We start from the raw sequence: 21,674 nt of genomic DNA on the forward strand, positions 1-21,674 counted from the left end.
TGCTTCTCTGAGGTTTATTACTATCTGTAGAGCCCTGACCCATCACTGTGAATTGTATTCTCGAGTGGGTTGGCCCTCTTTGTCCACCAGGAGGCTGGGACATTGGTGCACTTTTATTTACAAGGCCATGCTTGGGCTACTGCCATCATGTATTTGTAATTTAATCACACAGAAAAGTGTTGCTTCTTACAGTCTGCGTTCAAACAATCAGATGCTTCTGTCAGTTCCATTTGCCCGCACTGAATTAGGAAAAAGGGCATTCGTCCATTCTGCTCCCACCACGTGGAACTGGCTGCAAAAATATTTTAAATTAACCGAAATGATTTCTTTGAATGCTTTTAAATCTAAGATGAGAGCATTTCAGACCACTTCTTTTACTTGTAGATGTTTTTTATGAATTTTAATTTACTTGTAACTGTTTTTTATCATTTTAATTTCTGTATATGTTGTGAGTGTAATATTGTGAGTGTATATATGTTATTTGTTGCTGCCTCTTGGCCAGGACTCCCTCGAAAAAGAGGTTTTTAATCTCAATGGGACTTTCCTGGTTAAATAAAGGTCAAATAAAAAAAATCTTTGTGTTCATGTTCAGTAACTGAGTTGGGGAGATTGTATTAATACCTTTGCGATTGATCATCTTTACGTGTATTTCCATCCATTTAAACATCCACCTTTTTGTAGCTTTGTAGTACCAAACATTAATGCTATGACGGAGAGCTCTGAAGTGGGGACAATTAATTATTTCAACCTCAAAAATGCTAGGGTTTAAATGTGTATGGGTAACTGCAAATGAATAAACAATCAACAATAGGAGATATGACAGATTTATTTAAAGAGGAGAAACAAATGAAAAAAAAAAAAAAGTAGGGAACATGTTTGCATGTTTTGGGGAGCAGAGGGTGAGTCCTAGCCCAGAGTTGCCATAGTGCCCAAAGCCCTAAGCTGTCTCCACTACTTGTCGTAGTTCTTCGATGAGCGGTACCAGCTCCTTCTCCAGACTGATGATCAGACCTGTAAGGGCACAGGGCCAAAAAAACATTTGGAGTTTGAATTTTATTAATTCAATAAGTTCTGTTAAGTGATTTTCTGCTGAAAGTAGTATGCAAGCAACACACTTTTTGGGCGAAACGGCCCCGTTATATGAAAAATAAAACAGACTAATTTGATACACAATGTACAGAAATAAAGAAGTGAATTGGATTGTTCTAATTTGTACCCGTGTTGGCACTGCTGCTAGCGATGAAGCTGATCACTAGTGGTAACCGGTTGAACTGCACAATCTGTTGCAGAAGGAGACAAAAGGTAAAACAAACATCCAGTCAAAGGGAACATGCCACTGCAACCAATAACTTGGTTTCAAAAAGCTAATAGTTTCATTGTAAATCTTTTTCCTTACATACATAAAGCTAATTGCAGATTAGAAACACACAAGCATAATCCTAGTTGTTTTTGAACATCGCATTTCCATTTACAAAGACTTAAGACCCATCAGGAATACAAACAGTCTTTCACTGTTCTAGAGGTTAACTACATGGAGTGAAATAGTGTTCACTCAATAGTTGGATAGAAATTAACCCAGAATGTGGAAGAAACCTGGTAAGTGTTGTAGTAGCAGATGATACTCTTGTTCTTGGAGAGACCCAGTTTACTGCCCTGGTCCGTGGCCAGAGCGAACGTTGAGAGGAACCCTGGCCGCTGGGCATATTCTGGAGCGTTCTCATTGGCCACTAAATAGGAAACACATTTATTTTATTAAAGGATATACCAGGGGTCTGCAACCTTCACTATCAAAAGAGCCAATTCTGGTCCCTCCCACCAAATGAAATGTATAAACCACATAACCAATTCGACCCCCAAAATTAAGATAGCACATCATCTAACGTTTTATATATAGTTATACTATAAATAAAATAACCAATAGCCTATAGCATTTGTGAAATGTGTGGGTGTGGGATGTGTCGTTTATTCAAAGCTCAGAGACACATTCGGCTCCGGGCCGCAGGTTGGTGACCCCTGTGATATACCTAGACCTCCAATTGGTGCATCATTTTCATTTGATCCCTGGGTCGGCTGAGCTCAGGAGGTAGAGCAGTTGTCTTGTAACCGAAAGGTTGCTAGTTCGATCCCCAGCTCCTAGCTGAGTGTTGATTTGTCCCTGAGCAAGACACTTAATCCTAACTGCTCCTGACGAGCTTGCATGGTTCACTCTGCCATTGGTGTGTGTATAAGCCGCTTTGGATAAATGCCCTAATTAAAATTGTATAAATATTTATTTTTATTTTTACGCAAAGGGTGTTCTTGAATTTACGAAGTAAGGAATAATAACTATGGGAATGAAAAATTAATATAGCTGTTGAAAACATCCTCTCAGAGTTAACTCAACTGTAAGGCTGTAAGGGTGTCGCTGTGTTGAGTGTAGTCCCATTTATATATCAATTATACATAGTAAAAACAGGCAGTCTAGAATAGACATCGGAGAGTAAAAGGATTCAGGGAATGGTGGTTTTACTATCTAGGCGGTTCATTGAGTACTATAACTAAGCTCACTATAAGACTACTTTAAGTCTAGACATGGGGTTGTGTACTTTGTACATTCATCTGAAACATTGAACTGAACACGTGATGTGGCATCGTACCTTTAATGACCGGTACACCGTCTCTGTCAGTCACCACGATGGCATGAAGACCTTCAACACTGGAGGAGATGAACCACAAGGTTAGTGGGAGGACTCGGTGGTTTAAATGCGATGTCTCATATAACCGACTGATTATACCAACCTTGGAAGCTGTTTGTACAGATATCGTCTTATATCCTGCAAGATAACACATTATTAAACATATTATCCTCATATCATGAGGACCATGACCATGATGTACATCCAAAAGGCCAATTGAGAATCATGAATTTCATGCAATCATTGCATTCCCTATTTTAACTATTAAAGTAGGAGTGACAGCAAGATGATTTAAAAGCACCAGCAGACCGTCCTTACATCGACCATGGTGGTCGGCGTGGGTCTCCACGGAGTCAAAGAGTCAAACCAGTGGATCTGAGGAGAAGAACCGAGTCAAACCAGTGTTTCTGAGGAGAGGACCGAGTCAAACCAGTGGATCTGTGGAGGAGAAACGAGTCAAACCAGTGGACCTGAGGAAAGGAACGAGTAGTAACGACAGAGGATTACCAACACAATCACTACGAACCGTCCGTTAAACGTTACGCGGTCTGTAATCGCCGATAACTTGTCGGTGATAAGGTCCCCGAATAACTCAGGTAAAGACACGCTGAACTTGTTTACCTTGGATGAGTTATAATGGAGTTAACAGGAAGAGAGGTCACATGACAGCCTGAGGTCACATGACAGTTTTATTTTCCTTACGCCAAACGTCACTTCCCTAACCCGGAAGTCTCCATTTAATTTAATCATTACTTAAAAAACAAAAGAAAAAACACAAAAATAACAGATATTAATATTACTTTGCAAAATCTCGAATATATATCAATGTTTCAATCGTTTGTGGTAAAAGGGGCGTTCTGTACGGCAACCTCCAAGTCAGAGCCATAGGGAGAGAAGAGTTGCGACACTGATCTCGCCGGCAGGGTGGTCACTGGTCACGTGGTTCATGTAAGCCTGAATAGTTCCAAAACACGCCGTGTCATGTTCTTCGACCAATAATTCGACTTTCTTCAGTGTCATGCAAACGCGCACTGATGTTTTCTTGGTGAGTCGTTCCAGTTGGCGGCCAGTCTGTTTCAGTTAACGAAGCTCAGGTATGAACCAGGGTGGTATTTTGCCGGGGGGCCAGTTTGGTGAAGGAGGTAGACCAAATGGTGTTGAGGTTGTGAGATCATCAGGTGAGATGAGGGCTGATTCCTGGGGGAGAGCATTGGACAGCAGATCTGAGAGTTGGAGGGGATTGACCGATTAAGTGTCTCGGAAGGTTATTTCTCTGAGGAGTTGTGGACGAGGAGTTGGGGGAAATGGAGACGTTGCGGAGTAAATTGACAGAGCAAACTAAGTCAAGGATATGACCTTTAACATGGGTTGGGAAAGTGACGTGCTGGGTTAGGTTGAAATCGTCAAATGTCAGCAAATGTAACCAAAACCAGGGGCGATGCTTGAGAGAGAAAAATCATTAGGTTGGTGTCAGGTTTCGGTGAGAAGGAAAAAATCCGGAACTAGTTCATATAGGATGGGGGATTGTTGTTTATTGATCGGGTGTTGAGGAGGGAAAAGTTGGGTAAATCAGAGGGCGTGTGATGGGGGCACGCTGAAGAGGTCTGAGGTTATCAGGGTTGACAGTGCGAGAAGGTGGAGTGGAAGGCGGGCAGTGGGAATGAATACTTTGGATGTTGGATACCGTATGGATGGGTTAGTGGAAAAATGTAGGCGGCGGTTGTGTTTTGGGCCGCGATGGGGGCAGAGGATTCCAGCAGACTGAGTGAAGATTAGTGCATTAAGGGATAACCGGTAGTTTTTATTGAGACAAAGAATTTTGTAGGGAGAGTGGTGTAGGGGATGGGGAAGAGCTATTCTGGTTAAGTTAAGTAGGGCAAACACAGCTGTGGCTCATCACATGGTGTGCTCCTATGGGTGCCCCAGTGGACTCCTCTGCTAGAGATAACCCACATTGGTGCTTTGGCACACATCCGACAAAGTTAGTGTAAAGAGCTCCACCAGTGTTGACCTTGCTGTGAGAGCTCTGTGAAAAGAGATCAGAGGTCATTAACCATCCACAAGTAGACATGATGTCAAGGTATTGAACATTTTATTTCAACCAATATGCAAATCCGATTGAAGGTGCTTCTTTTGTGTCCAATCTCATGTGGTGGACGGGAAGATGAGCAGTTTTCCAAACAGTCCATGAATCCCCAGCTGTCAATCCTCTGGTCAGTATCCAGCACCAAGGACAGCAACTGGTGGGTCTACTCCACTGAGAATAGATTATTTGCCTGCACTTGCTGAGCCACACTGTCTAATTTGTCAAATAAAGACGTCTTGGAAAATCTTTACTGGAAACCTTAATATATAAAGTATTCAACGTGTGCAGTAGCGTGTATGTTGGAAGGTGTATTTGTGTTGTATTGTAAAAATAGCCCATGGACTTTTTTCAAATACCTAAAATATCTTAACTTTGATAAAATGCAGGAAAAAGGGAAAATAATCACTTCGATTCATTGCATTTCAGATAAAACTGTTGGTAAAACTTCACAATACAGTGGGAGATTAATTAACTATTGACCAATTAGTTATTGCAGTTTGACTAGGCTTTGATATCCTTTTATAGAGGTATGCAGGTTGAAATATCAAACCTAAAATCCCTGCACATGCAAGTCTTGGCCCGATACCCATGAACCGTCTCCACTGGAACCCGTCTCTGGGAACCCGTCCCCACAGGAACCCGTCTCCAAGGGAACACGCTTCCACAGGAACCCCTCTCCACTGTTCTTCCCGTTGCCCCCAGAGGTTAATTGTCCTCAGATTGGCAAATCCTAAAAACTAGTGAGAATTGGAGATGAAGTGCAAGTGCAATCAGATTAACATTTAACAAAAACCCTAATTCCTACAATAATGCTTATTACTGCATTTACTCATATTAATTAATGTTTTATTAATTTACCCTCAATGTTCCGGGTTATTAAGAATGCCAGAGATTCCTGCGGAGGCACCATTGTTTCAAAGAACCTGCAGAGTGGGTTGCCTGCGCCTTCCTTCATCTTGAACTAAAACTACCTCTCCCTCTAGCGCTGATTGGCCGATCTGCCTTTTCGTAGTGTGAATGTGCGAGATGAGAGCGGCGTCATGAGGCCATGCCATGGTACCTGCAGATCGCCAACGGTTATGGCTCTCTGGTAGACAACCAGGTGTCGCCAATCACAATGAGGCATCAGAACATGAACCCAGTGAGAAAGTGAGAAATAACCTCCCATCCAATTTCCCTATGCCACACATCTTCCACCACCCTATTGAAGGCAGTGCAATGAATATAAAGCGTGATAGTGTTTTCTTTTGTGAGTTAAGATTTAAAAATATCTATATTATACAGGGCAAGATGCTGGTGGCTGTTTATAATTTATCCGTCATTGTGCTCGGAAATAAAAGGCAACTTTTCAACAATGAAGTAGGTTGGAAAACCCCAAAGGCAAAAAGTGAGAACGTTGTCATTGACATTCATACACCCAGGGGTGCCTCAGCCAGCGCCGAGCGGCCTTTAGCCAGACCGCATCGTATGCATGAGCTTCATGTTCATTTAGATGCACCTTTTCTAAAACATACCTGAATTTAATTAGCCAACATCAACTGTAACAACATTCAACATTGTAAAAAATAATTGAACTAATTTAAAAAGGACAGTGGAACTAGATTGAACTCACACAAAAGACAGCATTTGCTATGGCATTCAATACATTTCACCTTACCAGCCTGCGCAAATTAGATATCCCACAGAGACATCTGGATATAGCACAGAGCAAGATGAAACAAACAGCCAGTGACCGGATGAATTTAGCTCAGATCACAGTCGGGCAATCAAAAATAGAACATACATTTGAAGTGTCCAGACCAGTATAAAGAGTAGGTGGAATTATACTTTGCCGTCTCTGTCGCAAACGAGGGAATCTCTTGTTTCTTTATTTACATACACGGTAGAAAGCTCAGCAGCCGTCTCTCTCCAACAACCTCAGCACTCTTGGTCTTCCTCCGACTCCGTTTCCACGGCGACCTTCTTCCCGACGCAGCACACCTCAGGACCAGCCGGCGCTCTCACCTGTGCGTGTAGCGCCACGCTGCTACCGAGTGGCCGTGGCGCAGCGGCGCTCTGCGCTACGCCCGCTCCCTGCAGAGTGCCCCCCAGCGCGGGGGGGAGCGTCAGCAGCTGGTACTGCGGGCCGAGGACCTTGAGGAAGGTCATGGGGCCGCCGCCGCCCTCCGGCCCCCCGGGGGCAGCGGAGAGCAGGGTCAGGTTAGAGGGGTGGCAGAGGGGCGCCTGCTCCGCCGCCGGGCCGCCGGGGGACAGGACGGTGTAGCTGCCCAGGGGGTTCCCCGCCACGGGGGAGCCCGCCAAGGTGAACACCTTCCCCAGGCCGGCCAGCTGGTTGAGGGACAGCGTGATCTGGGGGGGCGGGGAGGCGGCGGGCGGCGCCGACAGGCAGCGGCTCAGCCGGGGGTGCTTGGGCGCGGGCGGGGACGGGGCGGGGCTGAAGGTCATCAGGACGTTGTCCAGGTGCTGCGCTTTGCTCTTCAGCTCCTTGGCGCGCTTCCGGTGCTCGTCGCACTGCTGCTCCAGAGCTGGGACCCCGCAGAGGTCACCCACAGAGATCCGAGGTGATGGGAATGAAAACAGAAAGTGTGTTAGAGCGGGGTAGAGATAGATGGTAAATAAATGGACCGCCTTTCTAACGGGTAGCCCCCAACCCCGCAGGGCGACAGCCAGCTCGTCAGGAGCAGTTAGTCGGAGCCCTCACCAGCCAGGCTCTGGGTGTACTGCTCCCTGTAGTGGTCCATCTGGCTCTTGTGACGCGCGAGAACCTTCTTCACCAGGTCCAGCATCCCAAAGTTCTGCACTATGTTGTCCAGCAAATTCACGTCTGCATGGGAAAAAGCATTTGTAATCTGTCTATTATGGCCCCCAATGCACTCCTGATCATCCCTGGAAGGAGGGATCCCCCGCTCTGCGGTCCGCCTCATGATTTCTTCCTTGCTTATTAAGGGATTTTTATCTTGCCCTCTGGGGGGGCTGAGGTCGGGGGGGTTCATAAACACACGATCTGTTAGGGCCTTTGAGACTGTACCTGGGATCAAGGGCTATACACGTACAATTTGAATTGAAATTGAATCTGAACTTCACGTAAATACAAAAACATACAGAGAGACACTCATGCCAGCGTACCTTTTACCAGTAGCGGTGGCTCGGAGACCCTCTCATGCATGCTGGTCAACAGCTGCTTCAGCTCCGTCCGGAAGTCGTCCACCACGTCGTCCAGCAGGCCGGCCTGCTTTACCCCACACCAGAATACAACAGAGTCCTCTGGAGGAACACACACACACACACACACACACACACACACACACACACACACACACACACACACTTAGTGTGGGAGTTTTATAGGGGCTCTACCTTTTCTTTTACAGGTAAGGTCAAAACATAAAAATCTTAACAAGCGCCACACCTTGTTTCCTAGCGCACTACCTATCTACTACCTTATCTTTAGCAAAGTCGATGCCCTGAGGGACGCTGTGCACAGCTCGTTCACTGGGCCATATATGTTTTTTCCTGCTCAGTAGTGCCGCTTGTAAATCTCCCTGAAGGTAAAGAGGCTTATTGGGCGAAGAACGGCACTCAAGTCCCTCTCCTCTGCACTCCTTTATTAATATAAGCCCAACATCTTGGACCCCTCCTGCTTTTCCAGACACAAGTCATCTCAGATCAAGCAGTCCTTCCATACTTCAGCAGAACCTCACTAAATAGAACTCATTCGCAAGTAGCAAGAAGTCTAACGGTGTTGAGTTGACATGCATGCTATCCGTTTCAGAACGTTGATGTCCTGGGAGGATGTTTTAACTCATCTTCCCCGACTGCTACAGTTTGTATGCACTGTTGCCAAATTGCGCGCATAAAGATCCCTGCCTTGAGCAACTGTTTAGATCAATTGATCCAAACAAACATGAAGTGAAACAAGATTTTAGCTACTCTGCCATTTGATTTGTGAGACTGACCCTTGGGCAACCCTGTAGTGGATAAAGAATGCGATAACCCTATTTTAATAGAATAATGTATATTAGTCCGATTTGAACGGCTACCTAACAGATTCCTACCCAACTCTCTCTCTGTAATCTGTTGGTGACAGAGAGCCAACACTGGTGCCCAGTAATATTTCAATGCTATATGGATGGCTGTATCCCATTTCTTTACGTTCATCTGTTGTGGACTTTACCTCCGATGGCTGTGACCCACTCTGAGCTCTCCTCTGCGTCCGAGAACGACGGCGATTGTCCGTTCACTGGGAAAAAAGATCAACGATAAAACTAAGATTCAAAGGCCATTCAAGCGATACACATGCCTCACGAGTCACGACTTACTTTAACGTCATCAAATGCGGTCAAAGAAAATTGCGACATTCATCAAATTTCTCTCTCATTTTCAGTTGGCCACAACTATGGTTTGCATCATTATGATAAACATACTATCGACACTTGCTTTTGTGGGCTGCACAAAAGAGGGCACTCTGTGGGCTCTCTGCTCGGAGGGCAAAACTCATATTTCATAAGGCCTATGTACTCCCCATTAAAAGGAGTTATGTAACAACATAGATGCAAAGCAATTGCTTTGGATTAGGATTAAACCTCACTTCAGACCCCCTCAGAAATAGCTGTTCCTGAATAACTTTTTCTGACTGCCGTAAACACTTGGAATTAAGCTACATCAGACATATTTTCGAGACATTCGGAAGTAGGTGAAACTGCCAAAATGGGATACGGGAGGATGACAACCCTGAAGTGCGTATTTCATGAATAAGAGTAGGGTTTAGGGTAAGGGTGACGGTTAATGTTGAATCTGAACACTAAGAACTGCTGAACCTCAAGTCCACAAGATATTAGAAAGCTGCTTTGATTGAGTATGGAATTTGAAATGTGATGATCTGTTCAATGTTTGAACAAAGTTTAAGGTTAGAGTTTGAAGTTGTGTTCTGAATAATATTAATATAACATACATACGTACACATACATTCACACGCATGTATATTCTGTAGGTCAATTATCCTGGCCACCCCATTGGGGCGTCTCTGCATACTACTTTTATTTCAACCACCCCATGGTTGAAGAAACTTTAGGATTTAGTTATGGTAAAAAGAAGGACATTCTCAAATCAGATTTGATCAAATCAGAGGTGTTAAAAAGTATATAAACAAAAATTGCAACATTGAATAAGAAAATGAAATAGCCTCCTCAAAATGAGGCCTGTTATCTTACAAATTGTTGATGAAGGTGTGACAGCAATAAACTCAGCAGACTGCTGGCTGATGGCGGATAGTTTGCTTCCCACCAGGTCTATCTTAGTGCTGCGACATGTGTTGGAACACACCTTGGCATGCTGGTAGAACTCCAGCTCACCAGAGTCCATGATCTTTCTGCAGGACATTCAAACACAGACAGGCGTTGTTGAGTGGATGCGACACAGGGCCGTCTGATTTGTATGCGTTCCCTCATCCCGTACCTGAGCATGGTGCCATTGAGCCGGATGGCTCTCTTCCAGTCCTTCAGCGTGGATTTCCCCGCTAAACAGACAAACTCCTTTGGGCTGACCAGCTGTCCATTTAACTAATCAACAGAAGGAATGAACAATTCAATGAGGTAACCTTACTTTTACATTTAGCAGACGCTTTTATCCAAAGCAACTTACAATAACTACATTTTTTAGAGTTTACTTTTTTCTTTTTATCAACAGAACCATTTAATGATTTTAGAAAAAGACCCACTTGTATGCATTTGATGTTAATGCCAGGGCACACAAACTTCTTCCAGACTAGAATAGCCTTTGTATCGCCACAGGTGATTGGGTAGTAGATATCCGATTCCACGTCGACCTCTTCTGTTAACTTCACTGCGGGGTAAGACACACAAGTAGACATTGTTTCAATAGAGCTGAAGAAGATCATGCCGATGTTTGTCGTATGCTACAGCTTTTCACGTTACCATAGACCGCCTCTTGCTTTGACAGAGCATCTGCGGTGCAGGACTCAACATCCAGATCCTCTGGTGCAATCTCCACAACCTCCTCCCTAGAGGAAAACATAAACGCACACAAACGTATCAGGAGAAATACACTGATACGCCACAAACTGAAGGTTTGTGGCGTTGAATGATGAGGATTTTCATTTGAACACTGACCCCATATGTTGGCTCAATTCCGTAGTCACCAATACAGATTTGACATCCTCCTCCTCCTTGACAGAAGAAACATCATCCGTCTTCTGGTCAGTAATGGTCATCAACACCACCTCTTCCACATCTTGCATAGCGACTGGTGTCGAGGTTAGTTCCAACTGAAACTGAAAGATCTGCATTCATTATACAGAAATAAGTGTGTCCCAAAACTAATTGTAGCTCAAAACAGGGAAATAACGAATAATTATTGACCGGAAGCAACAACCAACACAATTTTTCCCACTACCTCAAAGTTCCTGGGTCAACAAATCTTACTTTTTGTATCAACCAGTATTACCACGTATTATTCTCTGACTAGATGTACAATTATTAACTTATCTGTCACAGAGTAGCCCCCTCCTACCTGAAGTATCTTATTATTCCCCATCTCCACCTATGCAGTCCACAAGTTAGGAGAAACACGCAGGGAGCAGTGTTCTCTTATCACACGCTCTCCCAACTGTTGATGCTGAAAATCCAAACTTAAAAGCTCTTGACTCCCTTGTTGGGCTCATAGGAGTGTCCCTCAGCTCCTCATTAGGCCTGCAGCTAAATCCACACGTTGGCCAGCACTAGCCTACCCCTGCTGTATGCTGGTACTAGATAAGAGGTTGTTCCTCCTTACTCCTTGTCCAACCTTTCCCATCATCTAACCATAATGCGGCTTTTGCTTAATGTGATGTGATCATTACTAGATGCCTGGCAGCTCAACCACTAGCCGCCACATCTACAACACCATGGACATTGCTCATTGTCTAACCATTATGTAAAGGGTTCAGCTTGTTGTGCTACAACGAAGGCTGCTCATAGAAGGTTCTCCAACACCATCAGTAGAACATACTGTATATAGCAGGTTCTATAACACCATCAGTAGAACATAATGTATATAGCAGGTTATCCAACACCATTCAGTAGAACATACTGTATATAGCAGGTTCACACTGAACATACTGTATATAGCAGGTTCTCTAACACCATCAGTAGAACATAATGTATATAGCAGGTTCTCCAACACCATTCAGTAGAACATACTGTATATAGCTGGTTCACACTGAACATACTGTATAGCAGGTTCTCTAACACCATCAGTAGAACATACTGTATATAGCAGGTTCTCCAACACCATTCAATAGAACATACTGTATATAGCAGGTTCTCCAACACCATCAGTAGAACATACTGTATATAGCAGGTTCTCCAACACCATTCAGTAGAACATACTGTATATAGCAGGTTAACACTGAACATACTGTATACAGCAGGTCCTCCAACACCATTCAGTAGAACATACTGTCCATTATAGTAGCACTCCTAACCATCCCTTCTCCTGCTCTCCTCCTAACCATCCCTTCTCCTGGTCTCCTCCTAACCATCCCTTCTCCTGCTCTCCTCCTAACCATCCCTTCTCCTGGTCTCCTCCTAACCATCCCTTCGCCTGGTCTCCTCCTCCATGATGAAGGGAACTCCTTCCTGTTCGTTGGAGGGCTGAGGTTAGGGGTGTGTAAACCATGTGGCCGGGGAAGCCTTTTGAGACTGTCGCTGTGATCAAGAGCTTGACAAATTGGATTGAATAGGATTTGACTTTAAAACACGCAAATATAAACGCGATGCCAGAGTAACCACTGATCCAGATGATCCCTGGAGCTGAACTCTTCCCCGCGGAATCTGACGTCCCACCATCCCCTCCTCTACCGCGGTGTCCATCGGGCCTCAAACCAACCTCGAAGGGAGCTTAATTTAGTAACATCAGGCTTGAAATTAAAAGTAAACGCGTCTCTACAACTGACCTTGGGAAGTAGACACAGCCCGCTTTCCGAGATCCGATGAGAACTACTGATGTTGTTATTGTCCTTCTCCTTCTTTTAGTTCTAAACGACGCTAAAGGTGTACAGCGCCCCCTACTGTCAGGGAGTGTATATCACTACAGCTTTATGTTCACTAAAGCTCTCATTTATATCGTAGTACTAGCTGATCTTTGATTGAGGCTTGCCACTTTGCCAAACTAAATGTTTATATTTGCTTCTCATACCTCCCTTATCTATTTTCCCCCACCCAGGTCCAACCTCAGCCCGGTCTCTCTGACCCTATGACCAACATGTATCTTTATATAGTATTGCACTATTAAATCAGTGGAGGCTTCTCCAGTAAGGAGAGGGAGGAAGATCCTCCTTAACATTGTTGAGAATAAAAAATGTAGATTTTCCAGACTACTGTAATGAATGAATGCCCTTAAAGATCCCATGCCATTCTATTTTATGATGCTTTAATATAGGTATTAGTGGGCCACAAACACAGTATTCAAAGACGTCCCCGAAATTCAGCTGTGGTGCAGAGTTACAGTCACTCCGAAACAGTCGCACATTGAGCTTCCCCCAAACGCGCTGTTTCGGTGGGCGTGTCGAGGCAGGTCAAGGAGGGGGGTGGGGGTGTGGCCCTGAGCAGCTTGTAGCCACTACCATGCGCTCTGTATACGGTGGGCGTGTCAAGGCAGGTCAAGGAGGGGGGTGGGGGTGTGGCCCTGAGCAGCTTGTAGCCACTGACAGTACCATGCGCTCTGTTTACGGTGGATGTATCGCAATGGCTCGTAGAAACCCATATTATACATAGATATCTATATCATATAATATATAATATTATCACCTGGCCCTGAGCAGCTTGTAGCCACGGTACCATGCGCTCTGTTTACGGTGGATGTATCGCAATGGCTCTTAGAGACCCATATTATACATAGATATCTATATCATATAATATATAATATATATTATCACGGCCAAAAGCTGTGTGAGCCTCCAGACGATAGGTTATTATGAATCTCAAACGACCGCGTCTACTTCAGATTGATGTGGAAGTGGAAGAACCAGAGACGTCGGAGAACCCGACGAAGTCCTTTGTGATTCATTATATCGTCTGGACGCGCACACAGCTTTTGGCCGTGATGTATTATTTGATATAGATATCTATGTATTATATGATATTATTTAGATATAGAGCAGAGTTCCAGGTCTGTAACGCAAGTGTTGTACACTTCCTTGTTATTTGGATAACCGTTCTGCTGTTGGTGTTATGGCATAACACGTCGGACTCTCGTCTCTGGTATTTCTACAACGAGACTCGTATTGGGGGTTATCTCAGCCATGGTTGAGAATGAATTGGGGGAAAGGAACTTTGGCTTTGACTCCCTGAAGTAGGCTACATGAACCACGACATGGAGGAGAAAGGGATTGTTGGCCGCGAATGTATCCCGCTTGAGTGGTTCATGACTTCAGGGAGTCAAAGCCAAAGTTCCTTTCCCCCAATTCATTCTCAACCATGGCTGAGATAAGGCCACTACGGGTCTAGTTGTAGAAATACCATAGACGAGAGTCCGACGTGTTATGCCATCACACCAACAGCAGAACGGTTATCCAAATAACAAGGAAGTGTACAACACTTGCGTTACAGTCCTGGAGCTCTATATCTAAATAATATCATATAATACATAGATATCTATATCAAATAATACATATTATCACGGCCAAAAGCTGTGTGCACGTCCAGACGATATAATGAATCACAAAGGACTTCGTCGGGTTCTCCGACGTCTCTGGTTCTTCCACTTCCACATCAATCTGTAGTAGACAGAACCGCGCGCTGCCTGCTGCCTGCTGCCTGCTGCCTGCTGCCGGCGCAAGGCACCACCGCCCGGCTGCCCGCTGCCGGGCGGTGGTGCTTCGCGGCGGTGGTGCCTCGCGCCGCGGCAACCGGTGGCAGGCAGCATGTCGCAGTTCATGTACTTCGATGTCGTTCTGCCATTGCATTCAAAATTCTGTAACTAGCCTGTTACTACGAACTAAGCAACTACCATACACTATTAGCATTTAGCACTAGCTCAATCACGACTCCTTCAGAATTCTTGTGGGTGGTTACGAACCAACCAAGTGGGCAGGGCCATGAATAATAGTTTGACAACGCTACGTCACAGTGTCACCTTATCCAGATTGGCTCATTTCTTCTGCCTTTTTCCTTTCATTGCCTATTGCATTCAGCAGACAAACTGCATAGATTTCAAACTTACCACAGCTCACAAACTTATTCAGACCTATGTTATTTAACAAACAACAGGAAAAATGTGATTTTAATGGCATGGGCTCTTTAATGCCTTTGTATATGTAATGTTGGTTTTCCTGGGTAAAGGGATATTAGCACCTCCTATCGCCTATTGACAATTACTTCAGGGAGGACGTTCCTCTCTCAGCCTCCTGAGTGGCGAAGTCACGCCCTTTCCGGTAGACCCCATGGGTATCGGGTTAGGGTAAATATCTAAGCCTTTAGGTTTTATCTTATATTGACGAACAGATCAATGTTTCCGTTGCCGCGGCCGGGCTGCGGAGCTCATATAGCAGGGCTGCGGAGTCCGCGGCCAGGCAGGGCTGCCCGCGGCCGGGCTGCGGAGTTCGCGGCCAGGCTGCCCGCGGCCGAGTTGCGGAGCCTGCGAGGAGGATTGACTTGATCTATAAATGAAGTCCCTCAAATTCTTAATTGGCTTAACACCATGACCAACATTCTGAAACACACATTAACATCCACATTTGCCTCAAACAATGTAGGCTTTGGCCATGTAAATATTTTTGAAATAATGCTCTTGGCGTTCTTTTAATTGTTTGTTACTCTGACCACTCTGTTTGATATTGTGGCAAGGATGTTAGTGAATGATTCAGAGGATGATGCATTTTAAATGGCATCACTTATGGTTGTGTGTCTTCATTTTTCTTAAAAAAATTGTAGCTGAAAATAAACATAGCCAAATTACATCCAATAGCTTCAGTCATTGAGGGCACCAATGATAGGCCCAGATTATATTGTTTAGTTTTACAAATCAAGAGTAGGCCTGAATTGACCAATTGGCTTTGCATCCTTTCCTTCTGCCCTTGTAGTCCAAGACATGCTGCCCACCAGCAGCCACTGATATATATATATATATATATATATACATATATATAGACTATGGACAACCCTCTCCGACCATCAGCTACAATGGAGGTCAAAGAGATAGGGCTAAAGCTTCCAGCAGGATCGTTTTTATATTCAAAAGCGAAATCATTGCACTCTTCCAACTAGTAGGCATAATTTCTTCTCTCCATATTTTAACATTTAACATGAAAACTTGAAGTTGAAGCATGAGCTTTTGTTGATGGGCTTCCTCCTCAGTTTGGTGAGTTATCCGTGTCAGGTTTTACTAATCTTCCTCAGTGCAGACCAACACCATGCTGGTTGTAGAGGCCCTGGAGGAGTAGACGGAGCAACCCAAATGCACTCTCCACCTGTGATTTGTCACATAACGGCATGGTGTGGTAGGAGGGACTTTTGCAAAAGCCTCCACAACCCTACAAAGACACCTACAGAGGGGCATGAGCCTGGTAGGATCATCAATAGAACCAGAGGAAGACACGTCTCTCTGCCTGGTAGGATCATCTATAGAACCGTCTCTCTGCCTGGTAGGGTCATCAATAGAACAAGAGGAAGAACCGTCTCTGTGCTGCTGTTATTGTGTTTAATCTGTAACGGTTTACTTTATTAATCTTGGAGGGAGAAAGAGATTTCAAAATCCCAATATAGCTACATCGAATAATTTCTATTGTTCATATGCAAGCATTCCCCGGCCTCAGTGCAGAGGGGCCACAACCGGCCCGTTCAGTTGACCATGAGGTGCAGTCTGAACCAGTAAAGCCACTGTGTGGTGGCACAAGGCTGTCTGGAATGCCTCTGTCTAACCTATAAAAGAAGGTGAAATATATATATACAATGCGTGTTTCTTTATTGAATACTTAAGTTTGTAACATCCAACCCGTGTGTGTGATCGTATACTCAAAATCCAATATGTGATTGTGTTATTTTAATACCGAAAGTGGATAGCAATCAAGATTTTCTTCAACGCATTCTTAAGTCTAGTCTGTACTAGTCACACAAGGAAACCTTACCTCTTTCGCAATGAATCACTGGGCATGGCAACATCGCTGCCAAGTGACATTAACCCGCTCCATTTCCAGTCAGCTACCCGTCACTTACTTTTAACAATCACTGGAGGTGGGAAAAGGCACTGTAGACTATAAAAAAAAGTACCAATGAATGAGGTCTAATTACCCACACCACTCCTTCTACTGTTGTGCAAGGTAGATGTGTACTTAAACACTGAGTAATAGTGTCAAATCAATCAAAGAGATTATGCAAGACATTTTTCTCATGGTGTCGACCATAAACTATCTCTCGCTCTCTCACACACACACACACACCCACACACACAACATCTGCTTTACATTTTACACAATTGAAACAGCAGAGACAATAGAAACAGTACAAATATTTTATTAAGTGGGCATAAAACAGTAACCAGTGAAGAAAATCACTGAGAAAATGGACAAATCTGAATTATATAGCTTTGTTTCTTTTAAACTGCAACAACCACTGCTCACTGTGCAGAAGTATGCGTTAACCCATACCTGGATCCAATACCAGCTACCAAATGAGAACACTCGCCTTCCAAAAATACAACTTCCTTAATGTATAAGAACCATGTAAAAGTAGCACACAAACATTAACACAATTATAATATAACACCATTAAATGTTTAACTTTGATGCAAAATACAATTCTTGGTCCCAAGACTTAAAGCAAGCATATAGTTTAGTTCATCAAAAAAATAAAATATATAAATAATTACATATTTTTATCCAACCATATGATTTCATTATTTCATCGAAAAATACCATAAACACTCAAAAATGCTGTAAGGAGTTAAGCATTTTTAAATAAAGAAACGCAGTGGTACACAAAGATAAGAATTTGCTCCATTTTGTGCATTGTTACATTCCAGTGTAATCCCGGGAAGAATCCAGTCTCAAAAAGACAGTGGCCTCAACAGGCCTACATTGTTTAAATAAATAAGACCAGAAATTGTTTCAATAAAAGCCGACATCCCTATTCGCCGAGGGCGGAACGTGAGAACAGCCAGCACCGGCAATCTCTCACTCACTGTGTTCCCAGAAGAGTGTTCCCCTGACCACAAAGACAGGTCCCATAGTACATGAGAAACACAATAAAGCAGCCTCATAGTGACTACTCTATCTTTTGTCAGTGCAGTCGACTTCGTTAGCCTTTAGCAGCCTCGTCCGCCACCAGCCCCTGATTAAAAACACCATCAAGGTGGTGGGGGTGTCCTTTGCAGGTTTGTCTCGGGCTCCCACCATAAAAAGGAAGCCTGACCAGCCTAATGTGCCCCAGCTGACCGCTGGGCTTGTACCCCAGCGGCTCAGTCCTTGGCGCCGTGTGGGATCCCCAGCACCACGTGGAGCTCCTCGGCCGAGTAGCCCAGCAGCTTCTCCAAGTCGCAGGCAAACCGGTAGACGTAGCGCTTCCCCGGCGTCTTGTGGATGATGTTCTTGTCATAGTAGTAACGCAGGCCACGGCTCAGCTTCTCGTAGTTCATCTTGGGCTTGTTCTTGCGCTGACCCCAACGTTGCGCCACCTTGACCCCAACAGAGCATGAATTAGTGTTTCTGTGGCTCTAGTTTAGAGGTCGACAACATTCTTGATTTTGCGTTACAACTTATCTAAAAACACATACGCGGTGGTAAAACTCGAGCAATACATATTTGCTTGTCAGGAAATGTATTTACCGCAATCAAATCATTGAGCCCAATGTTAACTGACATTTCAACAACATACTCATACTTAACATAGTATTATGGATGCAACAGGAATACACACACCTCATCAGGATCGGTGAGTTTGAATTCCCACCCGTCCCCAGTCCAGATTATAATGGTCTGACAACTGATGTCGGTCAGAAGTTCCAGGAGAAACTGCCAAAGTTGTATAGGGCCACTACCTGAAGAGTGATAAAGTCAGGATGAATAGAGGGGAAATGCCCTCTTCCTATAAACCCTATGAATTGTTTGTGCTATATTAATTTAAATTCCATTGCTAAACCAAGTTGGCGAATAGAAAGACGGATAACCTTGGCAATCAAGTATAAATCAGTATATTTTCAACTATACTTGTGAGCATCAGATAAGATCAATACTAGTACAGAGTAACAAGTGTTTTACTAATCAAACGCCCAATATAACACAGGGTCATTCTGGGCAATGAAATGAAAACATCAAGGCAAGGCTAACACAGAAAGCATCTCTCTCAGTAGGCCTACGTACAATTAAGTGCAATACATGAAGAATAGCAGCGAGAAGCGAGTTCTGAAGCGAGTTGCATCAGAAAACCAAACGCATCCTCAAAGTAATCCCTGAGAAGATCCCATGGAACTTACCAGTAAACCGAGCGAGGACAGCAGCTGGTACAACTGGCTTCCCCAGTCCGACGGGCACGTTCTGCTCCTGGATGTAGTCCTTAAAGGACAGGTTCTGTTTGCCCACACAAAACTGGGTCGCACTGCAGTCCTCGTCAAAGCTGTCGATGGATGGCACCCTCTGGGTGTCGGCCAGAGACGACTGGCTGCCCCAGGAGTGCAGCCCGTTGAAGCTCTCCACACTGTCCAGGGAGCTCTCCAGTGAGACTGGAAGATAATACAAAAATCAATACGCTGGTTACTTTCCACACTCCCTACTGGAAATAAAGGATAAATTCCAATCGAATAATACGTTTCAAAGAATTTCAAAGAATATAGGATATGCTTTCTGATGTGGGTACACTTACGGGGTTTGGCTTGGGGGCAGTTATTGGAAAAGATGGGGCTTCCTGTAGTGTAGCTCAGTTGGTCATTGTCCCACGGTTTCTCGGTGGAGTCTTTCTGGTCCTGGATCAGAGGAGAGGTCTTATCAGGGCTCTCAAACAGCTGTCTGAGGAGGCTGCTGCTGCTGCTTTTTGGAACCTGCATGACACCACCATTGTCATCCCTACCAAGATCTGCAAAGAGGAGAACAACCAACGATGACGTTGATTGCAGCCTGCTACATGCATAGGAGATCAAAAAAGGGATTCCTTCTATACATCATGACGCTTTTGGAAAGGCCCTTATTAACATCTAGAGGATATTAAGATAAATATGCAAAAGGATAAGCTGCAAGTCCCCGATGATTCTAGAATAAGTAGATGAAGGTTAATGTTCCCAAATAGATACATATACAGTAGATGTCAGGGGAATTACGTGGATGAATGTTTTAAAAAGATAATGAGCAAACCACTCAGTTTAGCTCTCATATTTACACAAAAATGGAAACATTGAAATGTAGTTAATGAGCAATGAAGGGCTAGAGCCTTACCAGAAGTGCACATCCAGTCCACTAAAGAGGGGACAACACTGCTCAGGTTATCGGCGGCCATCACTTTCTCCTGGGACTCTTAAGAGAAAAGTAGTAAAATATGTTACACTGTATGGAAGTGATCAAACACAGAGCTGCACTCAAAAGTGTGAATGAATGCTGAACCGCTAAACTGAAGCTTTCTTTAATCACAACACCATCAAGAAAGACTAACACAAAGTGACTAACAAATGACTACAGCTTTACTACACAGAGTCTTAATAGCATTAAAATCCTTACGTATGAATTTACCTCTCATCATTTGATCTAGATGCTCCCACAGGATGTCTCCAACAAAGTCAGGCGCCAGCTGCAGAAAGTTCTCTTTTCCCAAAGCGCACAACTGGTGACCGTTCATCTCGAACCGGGAGAAGTTGAGGTGAGCCAGGCTGAACTCACCTGAGGCCCACTGCAGCCACTGGAGGACATGGGGCCTGGTCCACCTCCGGGGGTCTGCAGGGAGAAACCATCACGTTGTACTTTATCATTAGCCTGATCATCATCCTGAGTTCTATTTGGTTTCACTTTATAACCTGTTCTTTGTTGTTGACTTTAAGAGCCGTTTCTTTTTTTTAAAGCATCTCCAATAGCAGAATAGACAGTGACCTTTCTTAAGCTCTATGATTACACAGACTCTGTCACCATATTTGTTAACAAGTTCTGCTAACAAGACTTCAAAAATTCAGGGTCAGCCAGTTAAAATGTAAAAAGGGTGGCAGAGATTCTTGGGCTAGAATGAGGCCACTTTAGGATCCATTTTCAGGAGCTTTCTCATAACAAACTTGCAGAGCCATCATGACATATTGAATTACAGATATTTGTATATTCTTGATTACCAATCTAATTTCATCTCTCCAGAAATTATCTTTATGAAACTGTCAACGGCGGCCCCGGAATGGTCGTTAGAATCCCAAGACAAATCCAAACGCAATGAACAAGCCATTTGCCAAAGGCAAGAACACATAATGCTGCTACAATGCTCTGACTCATAGCCCAGAAAACTGTAAATAAAATCAATTGGACTCACTGTCGGAGATGCCGAAGCACTGCTGGACCTTGTTGAAGCCTCTGAAGCTGTCCTTCAGGGCTTGACTCATCACTGCTTTGCTACACGGGGTTAGCATCGGCACAGAGCAGGCCCCGGGCTCTGGAGAACACGGAGCGGAGCGGGCGGTTTATAGACAGAAGGTGCATTAATCAGGGACTGAATCATTGTTTACTGAATAGCCGCGGCCAACTTGTTTGCCATTTGAGAGGATTCAGTGTGCTGAATAACATCCGATCTAGAGGGATTGTAATTGTTATGTATGTTTATAAGACTGGTAGTGCAGTGGAAACCAAACATGTGCGGGCAGAGGTTTGCTGACATGTGTGGGCGACGTGACTGATGAGTGCAGGGGGTGAAGTGGACCGCAGCATACCTTGAGACACACATTCCAGGCCCGAGGGAACCTCCTGG

General features: G+C 44.3%; 3 protein-coding genes across 5 annotated transcripts; all 3 read right to left on the reverse strand.

Annotated features, from left to right (window-relative positions):
- Window positions 1-782: 782 nt before the first annotated feature.
- On the reverse strand, window positions 783-3,388 carry LOC130386520 (ragulator complex protein LAMTOR3). Of its 3 annotated transcripts, none has more exons than XM_056595475.1 (7): window positions 3,297-3,388; window positions 2,994-3,113; window positions 2,779-2,813; window positions 2,637-2,695; window positions 1,594-1,727; window positions 1,217-1,280; window positions 783-1,011 (listed from the first exon to the last, which is right to left on the reverse strand). In XM_056595475.1, exons 2-7 carry the CDS (start codon window positions 3,000-3,002, stop codon window positions 938-940), a joined length of 375 nt encoding a protein of 124 aa, XP_056451450.1. In that variant the 5' UTR covers window positions 3,003-3,113; window positions 3,297-3,388; the 3' UTR covers window positions 783-937. The 3 variants fall into 3 exon arrangements, with proteins under 3 accessions (XP_056451450.1, XP_056451451.1, XP_056451449.1); XM_056595476.1 differs by having other exon boundaries at window positions 2,994-3,145; window positions 3,297-3,375; XM_056595474.1 differs by having other exon boundaries at window positions 3,202-3,338.
- A 1,174-nt stretch (window positions 3,389-4,562) lies between these two features.
- Window positions 4,563-12,809, reverse strand: gmeb2 (glucocorticoid modulatory element binding protein 2). The gene is made up of 10 exons (XM_056595247.1): window positions 12,713-12,809; window positions 10,890-11,050; window positions 10,695-10,780; window positions 10,478-10,602; window positions 10,216-10,319; window positions 9,972-10,129; window positions 8,936-9,001; window positions 7,888-8,025; window positions 7,463-7,585; window positions 4,563-7,286 (listed from the first exon to the last, which is right to left on the reverse strand). The coding sequence occupies exons 2-10, from the start codon at window positions 11,015-11,017 to the stop codon at window positions 6,679-6,681; spliced, it is 1,536 nt and encodes a 511-aa protein (XP_056451222.1). The 5' UTR covers window positions 11,018-11,050; window positions 12,713-12,809; the 3' UTR covers window positions 4,563-6,678.
- A 3,877-nt stretch (window positions 12,810-16,686) lies between these two features.
- Window positions 16,687-20,677, reverse strand: LOC130385551 (protein C-ets-2-like). The gene is made up of 6 exons (XM_056594081.1): window positions 20,468-20,677; window positions 20,177-20,254; window positions 19,611-19,820; window positions 19,225-19,470; window positions 18,671-18,789; window positions 16,687-18,426 (listed from the first exon to the last, which is right to left on the reverse strand). The coding sequence occupies exons 1-6, from the start codon at window positions 20,571-20,573 to the stop codon at window positions 18,211-18,213; spliced, it is 975 nt and encodes a 324-aa protein (XP_056450056.1). The 5' UTR covers window positions 20,574-20,677; the 3' UTR covers window positions 16,687-18,210.
- Between the last annotated feature and the right edge of the window lie 997 nt (window positions 20,678-21,674).

This window comes from Gadus chalcogrammus, chromosome 7, assembly GCF_026213295.1.
Source record: "Gadus chalcogrammus isolate NIFS_2021 chromosome 7, NIFS_Gcha_1.0, whole genome shotgun sequence".
Taxonomy (NCBI): domain Eukaryota; kingdom Metazoa; phylum Chordata; class Actinopteri; order Gadiformes; family Gadidae; genus Gadus; species Gadus chalcogrammus.

Coding starts and splice junctions, on each gene's coding strand:
- LOC130386520 (XM_056595475.1), bottom strand. Junction 1,728..2,636: donor CGGTGTACCGGTCATTAAAG/GTACGATGCCAC, acceptor TTTCCTATTTAG/TGGCCAATGAGAACGCTCCA. Junction 1,012..1,216: donor TAGCAGCAGTGCCAACACGG/GTACAAATTAGA, acceptor GTGCCCTTACAG/GTCTGATCATCAGTCTGGAG.
- gmeb2 (XM_056595247.1), bottom strand. CDS start 11,017: ATGCAAGATGTGGAAGAGGTGGTGTTGATGACCATTACTGACCAGAAG. Junction 10,781..10,889: donor GAATTGAGCCAACATATGGG/GTCAGTGTTCAA, acceptor GTTTTCCTCTAG/GGAGGAGGTTGTGGAGATTG. Junction 7,586..7,887: donor GCCACCGCTACTGGTAAAAG/GTACGCTGGCAT, acceptor TTTCCCATGCAG/ACGTGAATTTGCTGGACAAC.
- LOC130385551 (XM_056594081.1), bottom strand. CDS start 20,573: ATGAACGGTCACCAGTTGTGCGCTTTGGGAAAAGAGAACTTTCTGCAG. Junction 19,821..20,176: donor GGACTGGATGTGCACTTCTG/GTAAGGCTCTAG, acceptor TCCTCTTTGCAG/ATCTTGGTAGGGATGACAAT. Junction 19,471..19,610: donor CTGCCCCCAAGCCAAACCCC/GTAAGTGTACCC, acceptor ATTATCTTCCAG/TCTCACTGGAGAGCTCCCTG.